Here is a 25,589-nt window from a genome sequence, read left to right on the forward strand (position 1 = left end):
CCACCGTCAGTACATCTTTTCACAGCAGTGCGTCTAATAGATTTCAAGACATTTAGCTTAAAAGCACAAATGTTATCCTCGCTGTGGCGCTCGAGGGAAAGTCAAGGAAATGTCATTATTATTCATCGTCTGGGAACCATGAAGGTCTGAACTACGTTCTGCCAAACATCTAGTGAACGCCATGTTTGGATGGAGTCAAAAGGAAACACGCTGAATGTGTTCTGCATCATGTGATACTCATGTTCAGGGACATACAGTGTTCAGTGTCTTCAGGAACATGGATCGTGGGTAGAATTTGAACATGTGACCTCTTTGTGCTGATGGACCGATCGCTGGGTTTAGCAGAGTGTCAAACAGTGTGTGGAAGTAAAGACCACAGCAGAGAGAAATACACACCAGCTGTAGATTCACAGGAATATGCATCAAATGCACATTTGATGGTGATTCATGCAGAGTAAGCTTTAATATCAGGTGTGTTGTCTCAACCAATGAAGCACATCTGTGAGGCTCCCCGCTCGAAGCATCTTGGCACAAACATAACGATTACTTTCCCTGCCAGCAAACTACAGCGGTGGACTCCACCCTCACCGCCTTTATACTCTATACTTTACTTATTCTTCTTGCTTCATTGTTCGCCCGTCAAACCAGCAGGTCCTCTTGTGTCACGCAGCCCGAGCGTTACCTTTCACCTGCCACGTCACGCAATCAGGCATCTGCAGAGCCATAACGGATCGGAGGAGTCGATGCTGGGGAATGATTAACTCCATGTTTCTGTCAATATCCTCTTTTTAATGTTTGACACAAACTATTATCTCTAACTTATCTTCGTCATGCAAACAAATCACGTGAGCACAGGAGAATAAAATCTTTGGAAGACGAGAGCAAATGTATGACTCATATCTGACCCGTCACTCAATAACAGTTGACCCAGCTTAGTACCCTGCAGAACCCCGCTTCCCTCTTCTGCAGGGACTTATAGGCGTAGAGAACGTAGAGGACGTAGAGGACGTAGAGAACGTAGAGGACGTAGAGAACATAGAGAACGTAGAGGACGTAGAGAACGTAGAGGACAAAGAGAACATAGGGGACGTAGAGACCGTAGAGAATGTAGAGACCGTAGAGACCGTAGAGACCGTAGAGAACGTAGAGACCGTAGAGACCGTAGAGACCGTAGAGACCGTAGAGACCGTAGAGAACGTAGAGACCGTAGAGAATGTAGAGACCGTAGAGACCGTAGAGACCGTAGAGACCGTAGAGAACGTAGAGACCGTAGAGAATGTAGAGACCGTAGAGACCGTAGAGACCGTAGAGAACGTAGAGACCGTAGAGACCGTAGAGGACGTAGAGAAGTGGACTCAGTGTTGGAGGTTCATTCAAGTTGCTCAGTGGCCAAAACATGAAATTACAGAATCTTCCAGCGTCCATTGGTCCAAAGAGGAACACAAGCTTTTCCTTTAACCCCGCCTCCCAACTGTTCGGGAAGGAAAACAACTCTGGATTCTAGTATCAGTGCATTTTACAACTTTTAGGACCGAATGATTTCAAAAAGAGATTTTCAAGTGTTCGTACTGGGAAGCTGATTCACAGACTGGCATCACAAGACGTTTTCTGAACATTGTGAGGACTGAGCCGAGCTTTGATAAACTCCCAACCAAAGAGGTTCCTTCCATTAATTGGGACAAATGAACCATGAGGTGACATTAGCCGATAAACTTCACACAGTACGTCATGATTTAAAAACTGGAAGAGATGTTTATCTACAAATGTTCCGTCATCATTTCGTCAATGATTTTCTGTCTGTTCTAATTTTAAAGACCAGAGAAACAAGTAAACAATGAGCTGTAATTTGATGAATCCTTTTATTATTTCATTGCAGCATCTTTCACAAACCAAAAAAAAACACCATTGTTGTTCTTATCAATTTGTACATAAAATGATAAATTCTCTCACACACAAGTATCAAAACAAATTAAACAGATATTCACATCTGATCTAAAATCCCATTAGTTAAAAAAGAAAAATTATAATAGGAAATAAAACCGAACAAATATTTACAAAGTCTTCTGTTAAAGCTAAAACTACAGATATGTACACAGGAGGTGATCAGGGTCCCTCCAGAGAGGCAGGAGAACTGGTTTCCTTGGTAAGAAACCTTTAGAAAAATAAAACAATCAGTGTTTAAATAACTGGATGTGTTCTCCCATGTTCCACACAAGTGGAGTACTGGAACCTGGAACATCACCAACATGTTTAAAGAAAGGTCAAGTCTAAGTATCTGCTCGTAAAGGTTTTTATAAGGGGACAAGACAAAACAACCCGTTCAGTATCATCCAGCTGCAGAGCAAGTCCAACCGGCGCCACCTACAGGCAATACAACTAACAGCAGCAGCAGTTTGAAACTACACATGCAGACATGGAGAGCTGCTCCACCTGCAGGCCAACAGTGTAGTTTTAATAGCTAGTGTTTTTAAGGTTTTGTATTTTAAATGTTAACCTTTGAATTAAGGACGGAAGACGCAGAAACAACACTACTACTTGAGTTCTGTCTTTGAACTGTGATTGTGGATGAATCATTTTATTGTCGGAATAGAAGACTTCGATGAGATGGAAGAAAAGAACCAGCACAAAGGATTCACCTCTAACAAGCGCTGCCTGCAGGAGGTGTATATTACAGGAGACATTACTTTCTTTGCCTGTAGGGGGCGATATTGACATGTCTGCAGGTCTAAAGTAGGTGGTGCAGCTAAACAGGTACATCTGTTCTTACAATAACGAACAGCTCCCCCTTGTGGAAAGGCAGCATGAAAACCTTGAACGTGCAAAGTGTGTGAGTGAGTTACGAGCCAGTTGTTGTTTCATGATTAAAAGGTCAACGGAACATTTTTCTCTTAAAGTTGGAGCTGCGAGAAATTTGTAGACATGACTTTACTAACACGCGTCTCTGTATTCTGACTTTCACAATGAAAAGCTGAGGAGTGTATAACTTATACACTATGCTTTGCAATAATATGTTGAACCATAATCCACTGCCATGTAGATGAAGTATTTTATAGCCTCTAAATTGTCTGGGATTTCTGGATTATCACTATACAAGTTACACTTTAAGACTTTTACATTTCAGGACCCTGACGAACTGCAAAAGGTTTGCGTTGGTTTTCTGCGTAAATAAAGAAGTAGCTCGTCTACAATGAGTAATCATGGGAATGTGAAGGTTTACAAATCAACTGTCTGTGCTGATGTTACATCTCAAAGAGAAAAGGTGGTCGACTGGTTCAGTTCATGGAGTCAGACTCTTCATTTGTACTGTACATAATAACTCCCGTCATTGGCAAGCGTGCAAGTTACACCACTGCACAAAAATGCATCCCGGAGCAGAGCACAGCAGGAGCCACAGTTAACGTCACGGGAACGTGAACCTGCCGCTCGGCCAGTAATTCACCAACCGCACATCAAACACAATCAGGACTGATAACATCACAGGTCCACACGTCTTTAGATCAAGTACTGAACAAATACAGGAGGAAAACACAAAGCGCTGAATAGAAACTGCAAGCAAACCGCCAGCTGTCGTCAGAGGAGCCGGTCGCCCTGGCAACAGGTAATGTCATGGATACAAACATTGGGAAATCGCTGTGCTCCGCGAGCTCGACAGGTATTACCTGTGCCGAAACAAGCAGAACTAGACCATTATTAACTTTTCCATGGAGAGTTCTCAGATTGTGTGTGATGATCGCTTGCTTACTCTTTGTTTTGTTTCTTTAGGCCCTTAAAGGAAGATTACATCACCAGGAAGCTTCTACATGGAATATTACAACATGTAAAAAACAAAAAGAAGAAAATTGTCAAGTATAAATCTCAATACATTCGTTGTGTTCTCACACACACGTATATAAACACGTATTTACAAGGCAGGATGGAGGGATGTCCACACGTCCCTGAAAGTTCGTACCTCACAAGGATAAAAGATGGCGGCTGCTGTTTAGGAGAAGAAAGTGTTTCCAGGATGAAATCAGAAGGAGCCCCCAAGTCCTGGACGCAGCCTGACACAGTTCTGCAGTAAAGCATGTGGAGTGTGTGGATGTGAAAGTGTTGCATGTTTAGAATCAGAGCTCCAGTGATGAGAACAGACACCAGAATCATCCTGAGTCCCTGGTAGATCATTAGCTGGTGTTGAGTCCTCAGCAAACACTGTTGACTGATAGCAGCGAGCAGTTATCTCAGGAGTACACGCTATAGAGCTGTGACGGTTCCTTTCACAACGCCTGGAGCTGAAGGACACTTCGCCAGATGTTTGAGACGCTGCAGGTGAACAGGGAAACATTTCTTAACTAATCGATATCAGCTGAGACGTCCCCACTTCATCACTCACATTAACACACACGTTTTCTGAAATGGGATGTTTAAATATGCAAATGAGGCATTATGTTATTCAATTTGTGCTAATTTGCGAAATGTGAACATGGGATAAAGCAGGTTCAACGTTCTGGTTTCATTTTGTTGACAGATTAGAAGTTCTTATTAAAAGTTCTTTGGAGTCTCGCCTTCATTTTAAAAACCTTCTTGCATGTTTTCTTTGCAATTCCCACTGTTGACGTTGGTGTAACCAGCAGGTGAGTCTGCCAGAGAGCAGAGCTCAGTCCTCTCAGCCTGCAGGTGTAGCAACAAGCGCTACTCATCATGGAGTGTGTTGGTGTTGCACTTCAGATACTGCTATCAGTCCATGTGTTAGCGAGGAGCACCAGGATGATTCTGTGTCTGTTGAGTTCAGGTCACGTGTGGACTCTGCTGTGTGTGATTATGTGATGGTTTGTACGTTCAGGTGCGTCCGAGTTAATTCTGGTGACGCTTCATGTGCAGGGCCAGGTGGTCGGAGCGTGAGAAGCAGCGGCTGCAGGCGATGCACTTGAAGGGTTTGGCTCCGGTGTGTTTGCGGTAGTGTCTGGTGAGCTCGTCCGATCGGGCGAAACGCCAGTCGCAGCTCTCCCAGGTGCAGCGGTACGGCTTCTCACCTGCAAGAGAAAGGACCGAGGCATTAGCACTACAGTTACTTACAATCTGAAAACATGGTATCGTTTTGTATATACAATCTGAGGTTTATTTCCAGCAACGCCCTGATTCATACAGACAGCGCCAAGTTGTGCTGCTACATCTGTCCACACGACAGAAACTAAAGCAAGCGAACACCATGAGGGCTTTAAAAAGATGAAACGTTTTGCGTGCCTGAAGTAAAGTCTGTATTCTGTTTCCAAAGACTTGCTGCTTGAGATCCAGAATTCCTCCCAGTGTGTGACCAAACATACATCATTGCACGTAACGCAGATGAGCGGGAGGTTCTTTGAAGCCCCTTCGAGGTGTTAGACGCATTTTAATATCACAGACTTGAGAATTGTCTGTTTAATGCAAGAAAACAACCAAATAACAGTAAACTGACGTCTGATCCTGCAGCAGCTGATCGACGTAGTGAAGCCAACACATCTCGTCAGGAACTGTCCTTTCACAATAAAGGTGTGAGGAAGTGTGTGTATTAGTAAAAGGGGGTAATGAGTATGTATCAGTGTGGCCCAGAGAGATGTGGTGTTCCTCCTGTAAACACTCGAGCGGCGAGATTCAATCCCATGATGCAACGTTTGAGACAAAGGGCTCAACTCTTACGTTACACACACAAGATGTTTGTTCAGCTCAGTTAGAGAAGAAAATCAAAGTGATTTTAATGTCTTTACTTAATCACAGTGTGTGTGTGTGTGTGTGTGTGTGTGTGTGTGTGTGTGTGTGTGTGTGTGTGTGTGTGTGTGTCATCACAGCTCACTTTGTTGTTACTGACACACCTTTTTATTTTACAGTTACATCTGTCATTATCAGAAGTGTGAGTGAGACTTCAGAGAGAACTCATGGATCAGGAAGTTTTGTGAGTTTTTAATACCAACAACACAAATTGTGTTTTCAGAGTGTGTGTGTGTGCGTGTGTGTGTGCGTGTGTATGTAGCATTGTTTGTCTTGTTTTGTTTTCACGCTTGCAGACATGTACGTAAACATTGCTACAGTTTAAAATGCTCATATTCATAAATGAGTGTTTTATGACGCTGGATAAGAAAGTATAGAATGCAGAATCTGTAAAATGTAAATACAAAGCAGCGCAGAATAACGAGCCAAATAAATCTTAACACGGCACTTATCCTACTCCACCCAAACGTTGAAAACGAAAACATGTCATCTTTCATAGCGCACACACACACACACACACACACACACACACACACACACACACACACACACACACACACACACACACACACACACACACACACACACACACACACACACACACACACACACACACACACACACACACACACACACACACACACACACACCTTAAACTGTGGGTTGGTACTTTCCAGAGCAAGAAGTAAAAGATTCATAAACAAACTTGTTTTAAAGAAGCTTCTTATTTGTTGTTGAGCCTGAATTATTTTTATTTCTTAGTTGTGTCGTTAGCAGAGGAAACTGTTTGTGTGTCTTTTTTTATTTAGCCTTTATTTATACAGGTAAAGATCTCATTGAGACACATGGTCTCATTTTCAAGACCTCATCAAGGGCTCATTACCAGCACCGGCCTCATTGGTGCTGATTAGATAACTTCTGCTATTGGTCATCAATCACTCAGTGACAGCCATTAGTGGAGCGAGGGGGTCCAAAGAGCACACGGGGGGCCGGCGATAGGAAGGACTAAACGATGAAGGACTGCAGAAAGTGTGTTTTTGTGTTTGAGGGAGTTTTTATCCAGAAATATTCATTAAAAACCTCTTGAAATCCATATTTCTAGAATATCAGACCTCCCCTAGAACAAGAACAATTAAACCTTAAAGTGATTAAAACACACGTTTGGATGGACACCATTAGACCCGAGCAGCTCAGCCCACACACCAGAGGCCCTCCAGCCCACTATCAGGACGATATCCTGTTTCCAGTTACCCGCTCTTGATGTGTGTGTAGAGGTGGAGTACACACGTCTCCGTATAAAAGGCCCTTGAGCTGCAGGTGTGTTTGGTTTTCTCTATAGCTGCGCTGTCCGAGACTTATTATCCCGAGGGCTGGCAAACAGGTGAAACACGACACATTCACGCACAGAACAAACACATGTGTTTCTAAACAAGCTGCCAAAAGGTCAAACCTCTCCCTCCACACATCCATCTTCCACTTCCCTTTAGTCTACAGTTTGAAGATTTACCTGTTGGGCGACTTATTACCTGTGAAGTGATAAGAACTCTGACTGAAACAGAACTTGTGAGTGCGTTCAGAAAGATCCTGAAACTCAACTTTCTTTTCTCAATCTCTCTTCATGACGCCGCAGTTTGAACCCATGAAACTGGGGTTTGTCAAGACGTGCTGAAACGTTTGCATTAAAACCAGATCTTTAAAAATCAATATAACTATTAAAGTATTGATGTTTCTGCACTCATTCACTCTGCAGTGGTTTGTAACTATGCAGTTTCTCTTCTCACACTTTTCAACTCCTTACGTAGAAAGAACTTGTTGTAAACTAGCACACGCAGATGATGTTGGTTTCTATTTTTCATCTCTTAAAGGCTTCAGCTCTTTAGTACCGACGGACAGCAGCTGTTTGATCAGATGGCTAAAAACTATTATCTCTCTCTGACACACACACACACACACACACACACACACACACACACACACTGTTAATAAACAACCTAGATTCTGTCAAACCACATGTAATATCATTTCTTCTACCTCGACCCCTTCATACCCTGAATGACTACAGTCTCGTATAAATATGTTATGATAGTAACATTTTATAACATCTGTTTTACTGAGTCAAAGAGCAAACACCTCCAGGCTCTCCAGGACGCCCATAAACTCTTTGTGGACCTCTTAGCTTTATCAGCTCAGTGAGTGTTTGTGAAGAGGGCAGGAGGGTTCCCTAATCAGGCCGATAGCGCTTTACTCTTTACACACACATGTACACACACACACACACACACACACACACACACACACACACACTTACACAATTAGCTGAAATGGCTTCGTAGGCCATGGTCAAGGTTGGAAGCCCGCACCGGTATATTGAGCTGTCAATGACCATAAAATAGATAGAACGGCACCTCGTGAGCTTCTCAAGTATTCAGATCCTTTAATAAAGTAAATGTAGAAAGAAGAAGATTGATTTTCAACACCGTGAGCAACATGGCTGCCGCTAGCAGCTCGGCTAACAGCTCTGTAGTATTAATTAGTAGGCAGGATGTGTTACTTACTGATCCAACGTATCACTCTCCCTCTTCCTTCTTTGCCTCCTCAACAGGGTGGAGTCATCATTTAAAAGCCTCTCACATGTTTTCTATGTAGAATCTTTGTAACAAAAGGTGCCAAATGAATGTTGTACATTTATCTAGCAGAAGTATAACGTAGCATAAAAGGAAAAAGCTGTGAAGTAAAAGTAGCTCAAAACTAAAAGACCACTTTACCTCCAGCGTCTCCAGAGACGACTGGATCCCTTTGTTTTCCTCAAATATATTCAAATGTGGAGGGTGCTGGTGGCCTAGTGGTCTGGCTTCCAAACTCAACACCAGATGGTTGTGAGTTCAATACCAGGGCTGCACCATTGTGCCTCTGAGCAAAGTACTTAACCCTGAGTTGCTCCAGGGAGACTGTCCCTGTAGTTAGTTCCCTATAAGTCGCTCTGGATAAGAGCGTCTGCTAAATGACCTGTAATGTAAAACTATATTATTTTGTAATTCATTCCTGTTCAGAGTAATCGCAGACACGTTCTCTCTCTCTCTCTCTCTCTTTCTCGCTGCAACAGACAGCCACTATGCAATTTTATGCAAATAAATGCAGGATGACGTCGCCAATATGCAAATGAGCGACTTTTGGAGCTACTTTGATTGAAAAGTGTTGGCAACACTGCACAGGACACACTGCATTTGGTTTCCTAAAAGAAGCCTTCCTTGTCCAGGGAGAACGCAGGGGCACACAGAACAGCAAAGTGAGGCGAGGCTTATAGGGAACCAATCTAAACACAGACGGTGTTGTCATTCTACAGCCTACGTTGTGCAAACATAATTCACTTCATAATAAAAAGGAAGAAACTTGACACTTTAAGTGAATGTATTTAGTCATATGACACCACTGGTGACCTAGTCCAGTTAAACTTCTTCGCCTATAGACAGTTTCACAACAGAAACCAGCCCCATCAGGTAAAATTTGAGCTGATGATCTCGTATATTAGTCTTTACACATCAAGCTGTTAACCTGAGCCTCATGTACAGGCTGAGCATCAGCCATGTGCCTGTCCCAGCATGCATTGTGTGGGATGCAGGGTGCACAGGTCATAGTGCCAACACACAAAGAAACACATTAACACCAATCTAGAGTTTTCAGTTGACCTAAGCTGCTTGTCTTTGACCTGTGGGAGGAAACCACAGCAACCTGGAGAAACTCAGCGTTTGAAGAACTAATGAACATAAAGAACTCCACACAGAACAGATGATTATCTCTATGAGGGTCACCAGTTCATATCAACTATCGGAAAGTAGGTTACCTTTGGTGAAGAAAATTAATCTGATACTTCACACACACACACACACACACACACACACACACACACACACACACACACACACACACACACACACACACACACACACACACACACACACACACACACACACACACACACACACACACACACACACACACACACACACACACACACACACACAGCTTCCTGTTACTATTGCCTCAAGGGAACAAAAACTCATATCCCAATTCCAGTGAGTTGAAATAAATCACATGACAGAGTGTTGATGCAGCATGAAGATTATTACTGCTGTAAAGAAAGATGACATGCATGCAGAAAGTCTCCTTTTGGCTGAGTCTCTATGCGCAGATAGATCTACAGAGAAGTTATTGGCAACATTTCCCTTTTGGGTTTTGGACAAAACAATTTCAACGTCAACTTGGGTATTGTTTTTCTGATAGATATTATTATTGTTAAATGTTTAACCCCAACTCAGAAACTATTGGTGTCTATGTCTTTAAATCCTATAGTTACACTGTAATGGGGACACAAAGATTGTATTTTATCAATAAGAAAAGTTTTAAATCAACTTGAAGCCAATGTAGAGGTTACAATCTGGGTTATGTTATCTCTTATATTTGCTGTGGATCAGAGACTGGCTGCAGCGTCATGTATGAGTTGAAGGTGTGAACAGGCTTTAACACTCAAGTTGGCAAACATAGAGCTGCATTAATCAATTCTGGAAAAGATAAAGCATGAATAACTTTCTGAAAGTTAGAGAATGGAGGAAAATGCAAACGGTACTGGACTAGTTTAATCAAGGTTTGTTTTCCAAAGCTAAGTTTAGATTCAAATACTGTCAGGTTACAACATTTATAATAAATATAATAGTTCAGGGAGCAGAAAAACACTTTATTTTCTATTAAAAAAACAAACAATTTAGGGCTACGGTTGATTTGTTCAGGAGGAGGCACATACATTGAAAATATAGGGGACCTAGGACGGAGCCTTGAGGTACTCCACAGATTAAGCTTAAGGGTGCAGACCAACAGTGAGCGTCTGTTTTAGAGATGAGAGATGAACTTATTTAGAGCAACAGTGATAGTAGATGAATATCCATCCAGATCTCCATATTATAGGCAGTATAGAACTGAGATCTATGTTTTGTCCACACTACGAGAAAAAAAGAGAATGTTAAGATAAGTGTTCTCGCATGAGGCCCAATGTTTCTTAACTAAACTCATGAGTCACTATCAACTGAATGCAAGACCAGAATGGGCAAGCCTGGTTCTTCCATGTTGCAAGTGAAACCAGTCTGTGAGATCCACAGAGGGACCAGGATGAGTAAACCAGGGCGTTCACTTTTCACACACACACACACACACACACACACACACACACACACACACACACACACACACTGCAGTCTGTTACATGCTTCAGGCTGGCTGTCTAAACGTGCTGCAATTATGTGTTGACTGAACACAATGAGCCGAATCACTGAGAAGATAAAGGTAAAGTTACTTAGTTGTTTATTGTAAGTCCTAAAAGCTGCCAATTCTAGAAATGCATTTGTTAAATCAACAACAACTGGGTTCTTTTAGGCGCGCTTTATTGCACTGGTTGTTTGTGGTCTTTTTGCCGTTTTTCTTGTGAATAACCAAATTATTTGACCATATGTCTGCAAAATGCTTTGAATAAAGTATCTGAGAAGTTGGGCTGCACAATAATTAAAGAGTGACATTCCTATTCTTTAAGTTATTGGTTTCTGTATCCGAACTACTATATATATATATATATATATATATATATATATATATATATATATATATATATATATATATATATATATATATATATATATATATATATATATATATATATATATATATATATATATATATATATACTACTGACATTTCTTTTTGCAACCAAATCTTTCTTCTGGTTGTTTTTCTTCTGTTCCTTGATCATTTTCAGGTTTTGACTTTGATTATTTAATAAATTGAGGATTGAGATTGATGCTTTGCTGTGTGTGCAGAGTCTGCACGCCGCGTTGCGATGTCGATGCTGAAAGGATAAATCGTGCAGCCCTACTAAGAAGAACCTCACTTTGGATGAAGCGGTCACAACCTGTATCTACCTGTACCTTCATGCTGCGGTGAGTGGACACAGAAAGACATGGCTCTGTTTTGAGGGGTCAAAAGCTAAAAGAGTTGGGAACCAACAGCCCATTGGATCTCTTTAAACTGTTGCACATGTTCATTTCAACACGTTGTGGTCAATGAGTCAGTAAGACACATTTAATGGCCACATCGTGTTGTAGCCCAGCAGAAGAACCACAAGCATTCAGAATGATGCCTTCAGGAAACAGAGGAGCTTGACAGTTTGATCACTTTGATATCACATTAAAAACAAAACCTCCCCCAGGTGCTAAATGATTTTGCGGCTGTGCATTGATCGGCAACCACACGATGATTCAACCATTGGCAATGTGGCACAAAGTGAGACAGTTTATATTTGTGTTGAAATTGTGAACAGCACGCTTGTAAAATGTTCTCCACTCTCTTACTGCTTTATTGGATTGTTTGTTTACTGTTCTCACTGCATATTTTACACTCTATTTGTCTTCTGCGTCGCTGTATCCTGCTGCAACAACTTCCCCACTGGGATCCATAAAGCTTCATCTTATCTATTTATGACCACAGAAAGATCTGTTTCTATTTGCACATTCATTCACTTGTTCTCTCCGTCACTGTTTTCACACTGGAGGCTGTCTGCAGCTTTTATCGCATAAATAGGTAAATCTCCAAAATCAGAGTCTGAGGCTGCAGGGAAATCCTCAGGTTTCATCTTACAGGAGGGAAACACAAGGAAACCATCCCCCATTCTGCAAACCCCCACCTTCCTCCTCCTTCGACATCCTCTGAAAAGGGACTGAGAAGCAGGAGTAACTGGTTTGGCCTTCGCTTTAACAACACGTCTTCCCTCTCTTTCTCCTCTTTCCTTCATCCTCCCCTCCTCCCTCCCTCCTCCCTCCTCCCTCCCTCCCTCCTCTCTCTCTCTGCTCAGAGGACAGGTATGAACACGAATAAACATGACCAAGTAGAACTCTTGTGCAAACCACCGCTGCGTGTTTCTCCTCTTCATTGTGTTCTTCACCTCTATTATAGTTACAGTTATTATAGTGGGTGTATCGAAACTGGCGAAGTGACAAAATATGCAATATACAAATAAATAAGCTGAAGCCAACTGAGCTGTGAGTTCAATGGTTGAGCTTCTGACTGAAGGATTCGTTCAGAACACACAGGTAGAACACTTCCTGCATGTCGACAATTTGATAGTTACCACACAAAACAATAGTGTTCCTCTGTGGAGCGCGCACACACACACACACACACACACACACACACACACACACACACACACACACACACACACACACACACACACACAGGCTGAACTTCAACCTGACTCTCAGAACTTCTTTGTGTCATCAGGTTGCTTTGCACACAAGAAAGCCGTATTACAGGATATAAAGTAGTATTTTGAACTATTTTCAATCAGGTCAGTGACTGAATCTCTAAACAGAAAGTCCAGTCAGCTGTTACTGCTGGGGAGTCAGATTATCATCTACTGATGAAGCATTGCGTTGGTTCAGACAGAGCGCCTGCATTAAGTGATTGGTATTCACCGTTTCAAATTCGACAATTTAGCTAAAAATGGTCACTTTACTAAAGTGTCATGGCAGCAGCATCTTTGTCAAGTTAAACCCACAGAAAGTCTTTTCTTACCCGTGTGCGTCCTTTGGTGTGCCTTCAGATGAGAGCTCTTTGTGTAAACTTTGGAGCAGCCTGAGAAGAAACGACAGAGAGAGATCATGAGCCGGGCTGACGCTGAGTTTACCTCGGCCATAAAGCTGTTAACAAGCAGAAGATGTGCCGTTTCACCTGTGACCCAGTGACAATGGTATACCAGAGGACTGTATGTAAGGGGAGACCTTTGGTAAGGGAACCCAAATGGACCATTTCAAACAATTAGTCTCCCAATAATTTAAATCTTCAAGGCTGAGCGTGAGACTAAATGTCTTATAGAGTTCAATGTTGTTGCAGTGTGTTATAAACCTGGTTTGTGTTTGTGACATTTGAGAGAGGCAGTGTTTTACTAACTTATTTGCATTTGTGCTTTTGCTTTGGGAGTGGAGCTTATTTACACAACAGTGACATTAGTAGAAAGCAATTTGCACCAACTTGTTGGAGTGGTTATGTTGAAACTTGCTTTCATTTGTATATTTGTGGAGCAGACTTTGAGTAAAGTCCAGGAATGTGTGCAGAGCTCCAGCTTCTAATTGTGCTTGTGTTTAAAATGGAAGCATACAGTAGTAGCACTTTAATGTTTAATCTGTGTGTGTGGGCAGATATTGGATTGCATACTGTTTTCTTACGATGCCTGAGGCGCTCTGCATGTGATCAGTGGTACGTGCTGCGTTCACTGATCACATGTTTACCTGGGATATCTGGTAAAATACAACACACACCTGGGTGGTCACAGAAGTGGATCCTCCTCTTCTCCAGCTCTGGGTTGTTCCGCCGATTGTATTTGGGACCCGTCAGGACACCCTGGCCATGTGTCATCAGCATGGCGTGTGGTGACAACCCCGTCACCTTCATCCCTCCCAGACGCTGCTGGTACGCTAAGCTGAGCAGCTCTGCCTGACCATCCGGGCTCCCTGGCTGAGAGTTTGGGGGTGAGGGAGGCAGGCTGTGGGGCGCCGTGTGTTGGGAGGAGTGGGTCGGAGAGGCGTGGTAGTACCCGTGGTGCTGCGGTAGTTGGTGCTCCGCCATCATGTAGTTGCCGTTGCTTGTCGGCAATGCAACGTTGCCAAGGTTCAGCATGGTCCTGCCACTCATGGAGGCATGTATTGGCGGGCTGCTGTGGGACAGAGTCATGGTGAGGTCAGCACAGCTGTTGATGGGCATGTGGTAGACATGTGACTGGGGGGCCGGGGGGCCGATGTGAAGCTCAGAGTCCAGATTTGGCTGGTGCTGCTGATGTTGGGACCCTGAGGGCAAACTCACTCCTCCGGAGCTCATGTCTGGTTTGATGAAGACGTTGTTGACTACAGGCGGCACGCTGAAGACAGAGGTGAAGTCTGGCAGGGCCTGGGTGGTGGTGGTGGGGATGGAGCAGGGCACCTCCAGCCCGGGCTCGGTCTTGATCTGATGCACTGTGAGAGTCTTGGTGTTGGGTCGGTAGAGGCCCGTGCGGAGGTGAGTGGTGCTGGGAAGGATGACGTTGATGTTGAGGCTGTAAGGAGTCGGCATCTTGTCCTCCGAGAAGTACTCGTCGACCACAGAGGCGCTATCCTCGTCTGTACTTCCTGTCAACAGTGTCAATCAGGTTACTTAAGAGAGGGCCGTTGACCGGCGGGAGGTATTTGTCCAACTCTAATCGAATCTGAAAAGAAACAAAAGGAGAGTGAAGGTTAAAGCAGGAGATCAAGACGGCGTGTAACTAGTTATTCTTCAATAAGTGATTCCCCAGATATGTTCCCAGGCTCCTTTCTTTACACCAGAGCGAATCAGGAGTGAGCACACCGCCATGTAAACACAAAGACCGAGACAACACTGTCACACATCTGACTTTTCTGTTTCACAGATGCACCTGGAAGTGTCTGGACATGACCCGGAGGAGCGGGACGTCAGAACACAAATGCGAGGGTGACTAAGATGGGACATTTACACGAAGACGCCAACGAGAACGTCTAACTGGACAGACGACGATATCAGAACGTCTGTCTGTGAGGGCCGACGCCACAATCGTCTATTCAAGGAAAAGCAGGAAAACTGTCCCTGAAGAAAAGCTGCACCGTCGCTGCCAGGGTTCGAGTTTCTATCACTTTTGGGTAAAACATGTTAAAGCTTCCGTAACACTCTGAGGCAGCGTCACAGCAGCAGCTACTGTTTGGTGAAGTATTTGTTTAACATGGATAGAGCATTTGTTTAACTGCTGTAATTATTTGGAGAGATTAATGTGCTGCAGATGGTGATAAGGTGGCTGTGACATGGCTCGGTTCCACCAAATCCACATTTAATTGAAAGATATACAGACGAGCGAGAGGAAGCAGGAACTATTAAGAAGACTTCCTCCTCCATATCTCACATTCCTGTTTCCCAGCGGAGCTCGCTGCCCTCACAAACCAGAACCAGGAGGACAGACCGACGTTCACCCACATGCAGATGTAGTTACTCATTCAGTGTGTTCCACGAGTTAGCACCTAAATTAATGAACTGTTATTGTGTTTGGTTGAAATAAAAATCGGCAAACAGTGAAACGCTCCTGGTGCTATTGGTCTGTGTGTGAATGCAGCTGGTGAAGAACAACAAACTTCCACTACTACACAGTTAAAGGCTTTTCCCTTTACTACTTATACTACTACTTATAACTGGTTTCCCTGGCAACATCCACTGGGACACAGGAAGTGATGAGTGTTTACATTTATTTGGGATAAAGAGAGTAAAGCACAACGTGGATCACGTCAAGTAAAACTATAAGAAGGCAGATTTAAGCCATATATATATATATATATATAGATATATATATATATATAGATATATATATATATAATATATATATATATATATATATATATATATAGATATATATAAATATATAAATATATATATATATATATATCTATATATATATATATATATATATATATATATATATATATATATATATATATATCTATATATATATATATATATATATATATATATATATATATATATTTATATATTTATATATTTATATATTTAGAGTATTCTTCTCCTCTCAGTCAACTAACATTTATTTGCTTTTTTTATGCTGAATGACGTGTTTCCAGCGGTTCAGATTGGTGTTACCGGTTATTCTGCAGATGAGCCGAGACCTGCGCCGGGTATTTCCACGCAGACATAACGATATAACCGCTGCTGCGGTGTCCTTGTGTTACCACGGAGATGCAACTGTCAAACTAATCAGATCCACTTGTGACATTCGTGGAATTACAGAGAAAAGATTTGTTAAAGCAACAAGACTCGACATTATCTGATCTTAATCTTGACTAACTGGTGAGTGTGTGTGTGTGTGTGTGTGTGTGTGTGTGTGATTCAGAGTCTATGAAGCAGAGCATCTCTCCTTTAGAGGTGCACAAGCCGTTACACTCAGGATCTTTACTGCAGACCACACACACACACACACACACACACACACACTTCCCCCTGGGTGTGACCGCTGAAGGAGGTTTGAAGAAGACGAACCCTGAAGGAATGAGAAAGATGCAGTAAAACCTAAACACTGCGAGTTAAAAATAGATCTGCCAACACAAATGTGACAGACACACAGCGCTGCCGACGGGACGAGGGGACGCATGAGAGCGAGTAATGAAACGCGTGTTTAACTCAAGACTGACTGTTTAAATCCTGATGAACAAATCTCTTTTTATGAGATGCAGAACTTTAATCAATGAATTTATCTGAAAGTATGATGAGCAGAACATGTTCTTAATCATTTCTATTATCAGTTGATCAAATATAAAAAACAGATATATATATATATATATATATATACACACACACGCACACACATACTGTATATATATATATAGCACCAGTTAAAAAGTGCTAAAATGATTTAATAAATTGCTTCCATGTGTCAGAAGTAAGCAACACAAATATTAAATTATACTGACATGAAGGTGAAACCAACTGAGCGGATTAACTATCAGTTACCTGACGAGGTGCTGATGAGCAGCAGAGAAGCATTTCAACACTGTGCAGCGTGTGTGTGTGTGTGTGTGTGTAGTCAGTCTTGTCTGCTTGCTGTCCATCGTCTGTCTCCACTGGTCTCATCTCTCCCGTCAGTGTAATCTGAACGCTCTGTGAAATGACAGTCTTGAGTATTTACTCTGTTTCCTTCTCACTGAGGCTCCTGTGTGCCTCTCAGGACGACACACACACACACACACACACACACACACACACACACACACACACACACACACACACACACACACACACACACACACACACACACACACACACACACACACACACACACACACACACACACACACACACTTTGTATTTTATGGATTTGTAAAGTCCTCAGCAAAACTTCTCTGGATTAAAAGAAAAGCTAAAATCCTTTAAAACTCATAAATCATTTCAAATGAGTCGACGCTCAGAGCAGGTGCCTCCTCTTCCTCCCTTTGCAGAGGGACAAACTAACTCCACCACTTCACACCTTATACACTTCAACTAAAACATCTTTTGTTATTACTTTATCCTCACAGCTGAAACCCAGAAGCCGTCGTGTCTGTTGAAATGTTCAGTCCACGCGGCACACGAGAGGCGCGGCGACCTCAAAGGAAACTAGTTGATGAACTACAATTCTAAATGTCTTTGAGTCCTTTTACGAGGAAAACAAGCAGAATATCTTCGGGCCAAGACTTCGTTAATAATTGGAGAACCTGAACAACTGCTCTGAATCCTTCTGCCTGATAAACTCTTATCAGCTCTGCTCAGGTTTATGGGACGAGTGGGAGTTTCCATATGGAATCCATACTTCAAGGAAATAAGTCGTTGAGAGGGAAGAAAGCACAAAAAATAATAAAGAGTCGACGAATAAAGAAAGAGCGGGCAGCGTTCATGTATTCACAAAGGTTCACTTCCCCACGCTGTCAAACAACCAATCAGGGCTCTTCCTGCAGTCACCTGATGCATCAGAACTAAACCTGCTGAGAACTCGTCTCAGCCCGACTCTTCATCTGTCTCATGTCTCACTGCCGTCATGTTAATACAGAGAAACAATAAAAGCAGCCCTTTGACCCAAAAGCCTCTAAGCTACCCCCCCCCCCCCCCTGCTAATTGCAACACAAAGCTGCATCTGCACAACAGTTTGTCTTTATGGTTCTCAGGAATGCAGAGAAACCATTCGCCTTTGGATCCCCATAAAGAAACTGCCCTGATAGTGGCGGGGCCCCCGGTCTGCTCGCACAGACCCTGACAGGGTCATCAGAGCGAAAACAAAACCTTTGAGACTGCGGAGAACTTTTATGGCGTCTGATTAACAGATACGGAGGCTCGCATCAACAGGACTGTGACGAGTGACGACGACAGGAAAGATCCACAAAGATTTAATACACGTTGATGTTAAACATGTGTTCGTTTACTACTTCTATTATAATAAAGAACATTTATATATACATGTATACACACACACACACACACACACACATATATATATATTAAACATTCAGGAAAGTGAAGCCCTGGTGCTGTTGGTGTAGAAGCTAAATAAAGATTTATCGATCAGCTGGCTGATTTAAACATTATGCAGAATGATCTATGTATGAGGAGACTATATATGATTTTAAATGATTTACACACACATGTCCATAGATGATGATGTATGTAGTATTCCAACAGGCTGTACGTACATAAATCTCCGTACATGTAAACTCTATGATTGATGTCTGGGAACTCTTTTATAGACGTTTCCAAAATACCCGCAGACAGAAGTTTCTCAGGAAGCTTTGTTGGTCATGTTGCTCACGTTATGAAAAAGGTGTGTGGGGGGGGGGGGGGTTTAGGGCTACAACTACATGTCAGAAAGTCCAACAGGAGTTCCCTGAAAGGTCTCAAAGATATTCAGTTTGCTGTTATAGAGGAAGAAATAAATAAACCTGAAAATATTCACAACCGATGAATTGATTATCAAAATAGTTGCTGATTAAAAAAGTTCACAATGCTTTTAAAAACTTGCAGAAGCACAACGTGGGGACCAGAGACGTGTTGTGAACATCCACTTCTTCTACATGTTCTGATGCTGGAGATCTTCCCGCCACTAAATGATTTCACCGTTTGTTTTTATTCATCAGAGCAGTTTTTTCTGTTTCCAGACGAATGAAGGCTGAACAGTCATCGAGAGGTTCAGTCTGCAGACCACAGACATCAGGGAACAGGAGAGTCAGAGCATCTGCGGGCGGCGAGTGTTGCCTGGAGACACAGCCGGGCATGATGGGTAATGATGACATCAGCAGCCACATGATGAATTCAGGAGGTTTTACTAAACGGTGTTTACATGATTATATGACCGGTTTCTTTCATGTATCGATGAATGTATTGTTTAACGATCGCAGCAGAACGAGAGACCGACTCTAAAAGCTAAAAGCTGGAAGTCTCCTTCTGCCAACGTCCAGTAAGAGACGACACAAGATGAGCTCAATCTCCCAAAATGTTTGACTGTAAGAACGAACAAAACATTCGTGTTTCATCACTTCACCACCGATCAGTGCGTGAGGCTGCAAGCTGAGACTGGTCGTCAGCAGACACTTGATGCAAAGCAGCTGCGTCTGCTCTTCTGGAAGTCAAATCATTAGTCAAACCAAAAAGCATTTCGGCAGCTCCGGCAGCTCCGGCAGCTCCGTCAGCTCCGGCAGCTTCGGCAGCTCCGGCAGCTCCGGCAGCTCCGGCAGCTTCTGCAGCTCGTAGAAGGAGATGAGGGAACGCAGGACGAGGCCGACACATGTTGCTGGAGTCTCATGACATCAGAGGCATGAAGTCAAACAAAGTGACGTCTGCACAATGCCAGGATGTGAAACACATCTGGAAAACCAACACAGACCATATCTGAGTATTGATCTTGAGGAATCATTAGGCGTGACCGGCACCACGCTCTTGATGTGTACGCCACCAAGTTACTCTGTAACTTCCTCCGTCTGTGCTCCGTCTCACAGGAAGCTTATCGGTGATTTAATGACAACAGAATCTGGAAATAGGTTTCATATTAGTCACTTATTTTACCATTACAGCTGACGTACATGAACAGATTAATTCCAGAATAAAACACATTATTTGGAAGAAAAGTAAAAAAACATTGGACACAGAACTGAAACTGATTCAGCCTCCAGACGTCAGACTGTGCCGACACACAGTCTGTGCCGACCCACAGTCTGTGTGTACAGTCTGTGCCGACCCACAGTCTGTGTGTACAGTCTGTGCCGACCCACAGTCTGTGCCGACCCACAGTCTGTAGCTCATTTCTTTAGGAGAAAGGTGTTTAAATCAAAAGGACATTAAAACCTTGCCGGTTTCAAAACATCTCTCCTGATAAATAAATGAAATAAGATGAATATCTGTGTTCAGACGTCACATTAGGTTCTGAGAACTTGTGATGATGATCACTGCGTTCTGATGCAGCGAAGAGCAACTGATGAAGACTCTCATTCAATCCAATCGCGATGTCATCACAGTCCAAACACAACACACACTGGACCACAGTTAAAGTTCTGGACCAGAACCTTTTAACTGTGTTACTGTAAAACTGTCCAAACACCTCGAGTGACACGAGCTGGTTCCTCCAGTGAGGACGTTAAAGAGAAGCAGCTGATGTACATGAACAGACCACATGATGAGTTACTGCTCTCAGGTAATAAATATCTCTCATACACTTCACAACCTGTGCACACAGGAGCTACAGAGAGCTTCAGGAGGTGGTGGAGACCAAGATAAATGTTGAGCTCCGAGTGCACTGAATATCATTTCCCTCCATCTCCTCTCTCACTAACTCCTGCTCCGAAAGCTTTTGATCTGATGAACAGACAACAAGTGAACCAACGCGCTGCAGGTGAGGATCCTCCACTCGCTCACTTCTCATCAGCTCTTTATGGTCCTGCCTGCGGCCTGCAGGTGTTTGTGGAGATGCGGGCTCTGCTCAGACAGGTCGGGCAGCATACTGCTGTCACGACAGCGGCTCATTAAACAGCAACACAATGACACAAAGACAAGTGAGAGGGAAAACAGAAGCTGGATCCAGAACATTCTGCTGTGTGAGAGAAAGGCATGAGACGAGAGAGGACGGGACAGAGACGCACACCTGTGAGGAGCCGTCTTCATGTACCTTCACGGTGAATCAAGGGCACGTAAGGTGAACCCCGTCAGCTGCCTGAGGGGAAACTACTCCAACCGGACTTCTTTGTTCTCACAAAGTCATGTTTTGCATAATATCAAGCACACGACAGCAACAAGAGACAAAGCAGCTGAATGGCCATTTTGTCTTCACAGCAAACAACACTGTGGTAAAAGTACCACAGTGTAGAAGTACTCCAGTAAAAGTACCACAGTGTAGAAGTACTCCAGTAAAAGTACCACAGTGTAGAAGTACTCCAGTAAAAGTACCACAGTGTAGAAGTACTCCAGTATAGTACCACAGTGTAGAAGTACTCCAGTAAAAGTACCACAGTGTAGAAGTACTCCAGTATAAGTACCACAGTGTAGAAGTACTCCAGTAAAAGTACCACAGTGTAGAAGTACTCCAGTAAAAGTACCACAGTGTAGAAGTACTCCAGTAATAAGTACCACAGTGTAGAGTACTCCAGTAAAAGTACCACAGTGTAGAAGTACTCCAGTATAAGTACCACAGTGTAGAAGTACTCCAGTATAAGTACCACAGTGTAGAAGTACTCCAGTAAAGTACCACAGTGTAGAAGTACTCCAGTAAAAGTACCACAGTGTAGAAGTACTCCAGTATAAAGTACCACAGTGTAGAAGTACTCCAGTAAAAGTACACACAGCTGTAGAAGTACTCACAGTAATAGTACCACAGTTGTAGAAGTCCGACTCCACGTAAAAGTACCACAGTGTAGAAGTACTCCAGTAAAGTACCACAGGTTTAGACAGTACTGCAGAAGTACACAGTAAAGTACTCAACAGTGTAGAAGTACTCCAGTATAAGTACCACAGTGTAGAAGTACTTCAGTTAAAAGTACCACAGTGTAGAAGTACTCCAGTAAAAGTACCACAGTGTAGAAGTACTTCAGTAAAAGTACCACAGTGTAGAAAGTACTTCAGTAAAAGTACCACAGTGTAGAAGTACTCCAGTAAAAGTACCACAGTGTAGAAGTACTCCAGTAAAAGTACCACAGTGTAGAAGTACTCCAGTAAAAGTACCACAGTGTAGAAGTACTCCAGTAAAAGTACCACAGTGTAGAAGTACTTCAGTAAAAGTACCACAGTGTAGAAGTACTCCAGTAAAAGTACCACAGTGTAGAAGTACTCCAGTAAAAGTACCACAGTGTAGAAGTACTCCAGTAAAAGTACCACAGTGTAGAAGTACTTCAGTAAAAGTACCACAGTGTAGAAGTACTCCAGTAAAAGTACCACAGTGTAGACGTACTCCAGTAAAAGTACCACAGTGTAGAAGTACTCCAGTAAAAGTACCACAGTGTAGAAGTACTCCAGTAAAAGTACCACAGTGTAGAAGTACTCCAGTAAAAGTACCACAGTGTAGAAGTACTCCAGTGAAAGTTCTTGTAGTATAATTATTAACTGTCACTCTGATGTTGCAGCTGGTGAAAGAGGAGCGTGTTTATTTTATTAAACCTTCTGCTGTGAAGCTTGTGAATCACCAAGGCATCAATAAAGTTGTATGTTTGTACATCATATGTTTTATTATTCGTTATCATAAACATGTAGTGGAGTAGAAGTATAAAGTATGAGGACATACTCCAGTTCAGTGCAGATACTCTAGAACCTGCTGCACGATGGAGACCTGAGTGTTTGACCAGCTGCTGCGCAGCATCACACACGTGGAGCAGGAACAGAACGCGTCGCTGCTCGATGCTGATGATTCTCTCGTGCACCTGTCACGTTCACAATGCCGATAAAGTCCGTTCAAAACATGTGCATGTGACCAACTCCATGTTTGCATAAAAACCCAACAGCAGGACGACAGCGCACGATGCTTTGTGTGGAGCAGCAGAGTGCATCATGTCCGCATGCAAAAGAGCAGCAAGAGTGAATAAACATCTTTCCCCCCCACCAAACCCCCGGCAGGAGGCCAGACTGTGCACCGCACGAAGGCTCGTCTGTCGGGAGGCTGCAGGCCGTCACGTCTCTGCTTCATGTTTAACAGGAGGTTGTTTGTTCTCTTGTGTCACTAACTCTCTGCTACAGCACGAGCTACTTCCTGAAATGATCGGGCACATATCTGGCTTCAGAGCGAGTGACGATCTGACAGACGGATGTACATGATGGAGACGACATTTTACAGACTGGTCTTAAAATTCAACCTGATTCTCCATCATGTGTTCAAATCCCACGACTGCACAGCTTCTGCAGGAGGCTCCTCAGCTCCCCTCTGACTAAGTTAGTGTGTGAGCAGGGTATTAACATTAACTAGTGCTGCATAACATAATGGTTGTGTGTTTCTAGATGAATGTTTGTTCTATAAAATAGTGAAACATGTCCAAGTTTCTCAAATGCCAAGGTTTGTCTTTAAATGTCTTGTTTTGTCACTTTAATATGATTTAAAACAGAGAAACGCAGGAAATCTCCACATTTGAGAGGCTGGAAACTTCATTTTCTGACTTGTTGGTCTGAACAACAACTTCTTATTACTATACAAAGTAGTTCAGGATTATTTCTCTGTCTTATTGTTGCAGCTCTATTCACATACATTCATATATAACAACACAGCAGGTACACTCCGAACAACAACTACAATAAGCGTGTAACATCAGACTTATTAACATAGCATATATATATATATATATATATATATATCTAGAGATATATATATCTATATATATATCTATATCTATATCTATATATCTATATCTATATATATATATATATATATATATATATATATATATATATATATATATATATATCTATATATATATATCTAGAGAGATATATATATACACACACACACAATACAATACAATGACTGGAAGTGTTTAGTGTGTTTGTAAATTCCATTTTAGTAACACAATCCTAAAAACAACATCAATAAAAAGCAACTTAAAGCAAAATCTACTCAAATCAGACTTCCTTACATTACAGAACTGTAAATAAAGTTTGATTTGAATCCTTTGTCTAGCAGAGCTGCCACTAGTTGCTTTAAACAGCTTCCAGGTGAACTTTACCTGCGTTGTCTAACATGTCAGGTGTGTGTGAAGGACTTTAACCTGAAAGTTCAGGTGAGCTGCTTCCTTCCACAGGTAAAAGATGAGAAATAGAAAAAGTGCAGCTCAGCAGTAATTAAATGGGTATTAGCAGCTTCGCGTATCATCAACACGAGTTTGTATTGTAACTGAAGCAGAAGCTGCTTCCACACTGTCTGTTACACACGAGCATGAAGGAAACACAAAGGAAGGCCGGACCTCCGGAGCCCCGGGAGTCCGGCCGGCCTCAGCGGGTCGGCGGAGATTCTCACCCCGGGTTTGACGTCCTCAAACACGGCCGCCTCGTCAACGCCGTCCGCCCCCTGCATCCTCACCGGCTTCAGCTGCGTGAAGACCGCCCTTTCGTCTGTCGTATGCGGCGGATTCATGGCCAGTCCTACCCTCGCTGCCATTATAATTAATTACTTATTCAAATATCTCTTCTTGTGAACTTGGGTTATAAGAATATAAAGAGGTTTGACTGTTAAATGCGCCTTAGTGAAGCTGAATGCTACGTATTCCACAGCCCTCCCCTCTGTTCTGGCGCACAGGTAAGTTTTACCTGAGCTCAAGTATGGACCTGCTACCTGCAGGCGGCGGGCACGCACAGCGCAGCCAATGAGAGCAGAGCATGAGTCCTGGGGTCCAATCAGCTGCGTGGAGGGAGGCGGGACTCACACACACACACACACACACACACACACACACACACACACACACGCACACACACACACACACACCACACACACACACACACACACACACACACACACGCACACGCAGAATCAGTTCATTGCCAAGTAGGTTTTCACATTTATGGAATTTGCTTTAGTGAAATGATGCATAACATGAACATAGTACTTAAGTATAGAAGAGAAATACAATAGCAACATAATTTATATATAAGAATATGTACAAGTAACACAATTAGAATTATAGAATAGTATAAAATACCTAAAAATATGATTTTAATTATTTAATAAACTACCTGCAAAATAAGACAATGTACCTTTTCCTGGTCATCTTTTTGAGTTTGTGGTTTTCCACGACATA

General features: G+C 42.7%; 1 protein-coding gene across 1 annotated transcript; it reads right to left on the reverse strand.

Moving 5' to 3' along the window:
* Positions 1–1,996: 1,996 nt before the first annotated feature.
* On the reverse strand, positions 1,997–25,079 carry LOC115018466 (Krueppel-like factor 5). Its single transcript, XM_075074142.1, is given in 5 exon segments — positions 1,997–5,009; positions 13,336–13,395; positions 14,079–14,907; positions 14,909–14,998; positions 24,809–25,079. Coding segments are annotated over 5 exon segments (1,299 nt in total). The 5' UTR covers positions 24,950–25,079; the 3' UTR covers positions 1,997–4,830.
* Between the last annotated feature and the right edge of the window lie 510 nt (positions 25,080–25,589).

This window comes from Cottoperca gobio, chromosome 14 (genome assembly GCF_900634415.1).
Source record: "Cottoperca gobio chromosome 14, fCotGob3.1, whole genome shotgun sequence".
Classification (NCBI taxonomy): domain Eukaryota; kingdom Metazoa; phylum Chordata; class Actinopteri; order Perciformes; family Bovichtidae; genus Cottoperca; species Cottoperca gobio.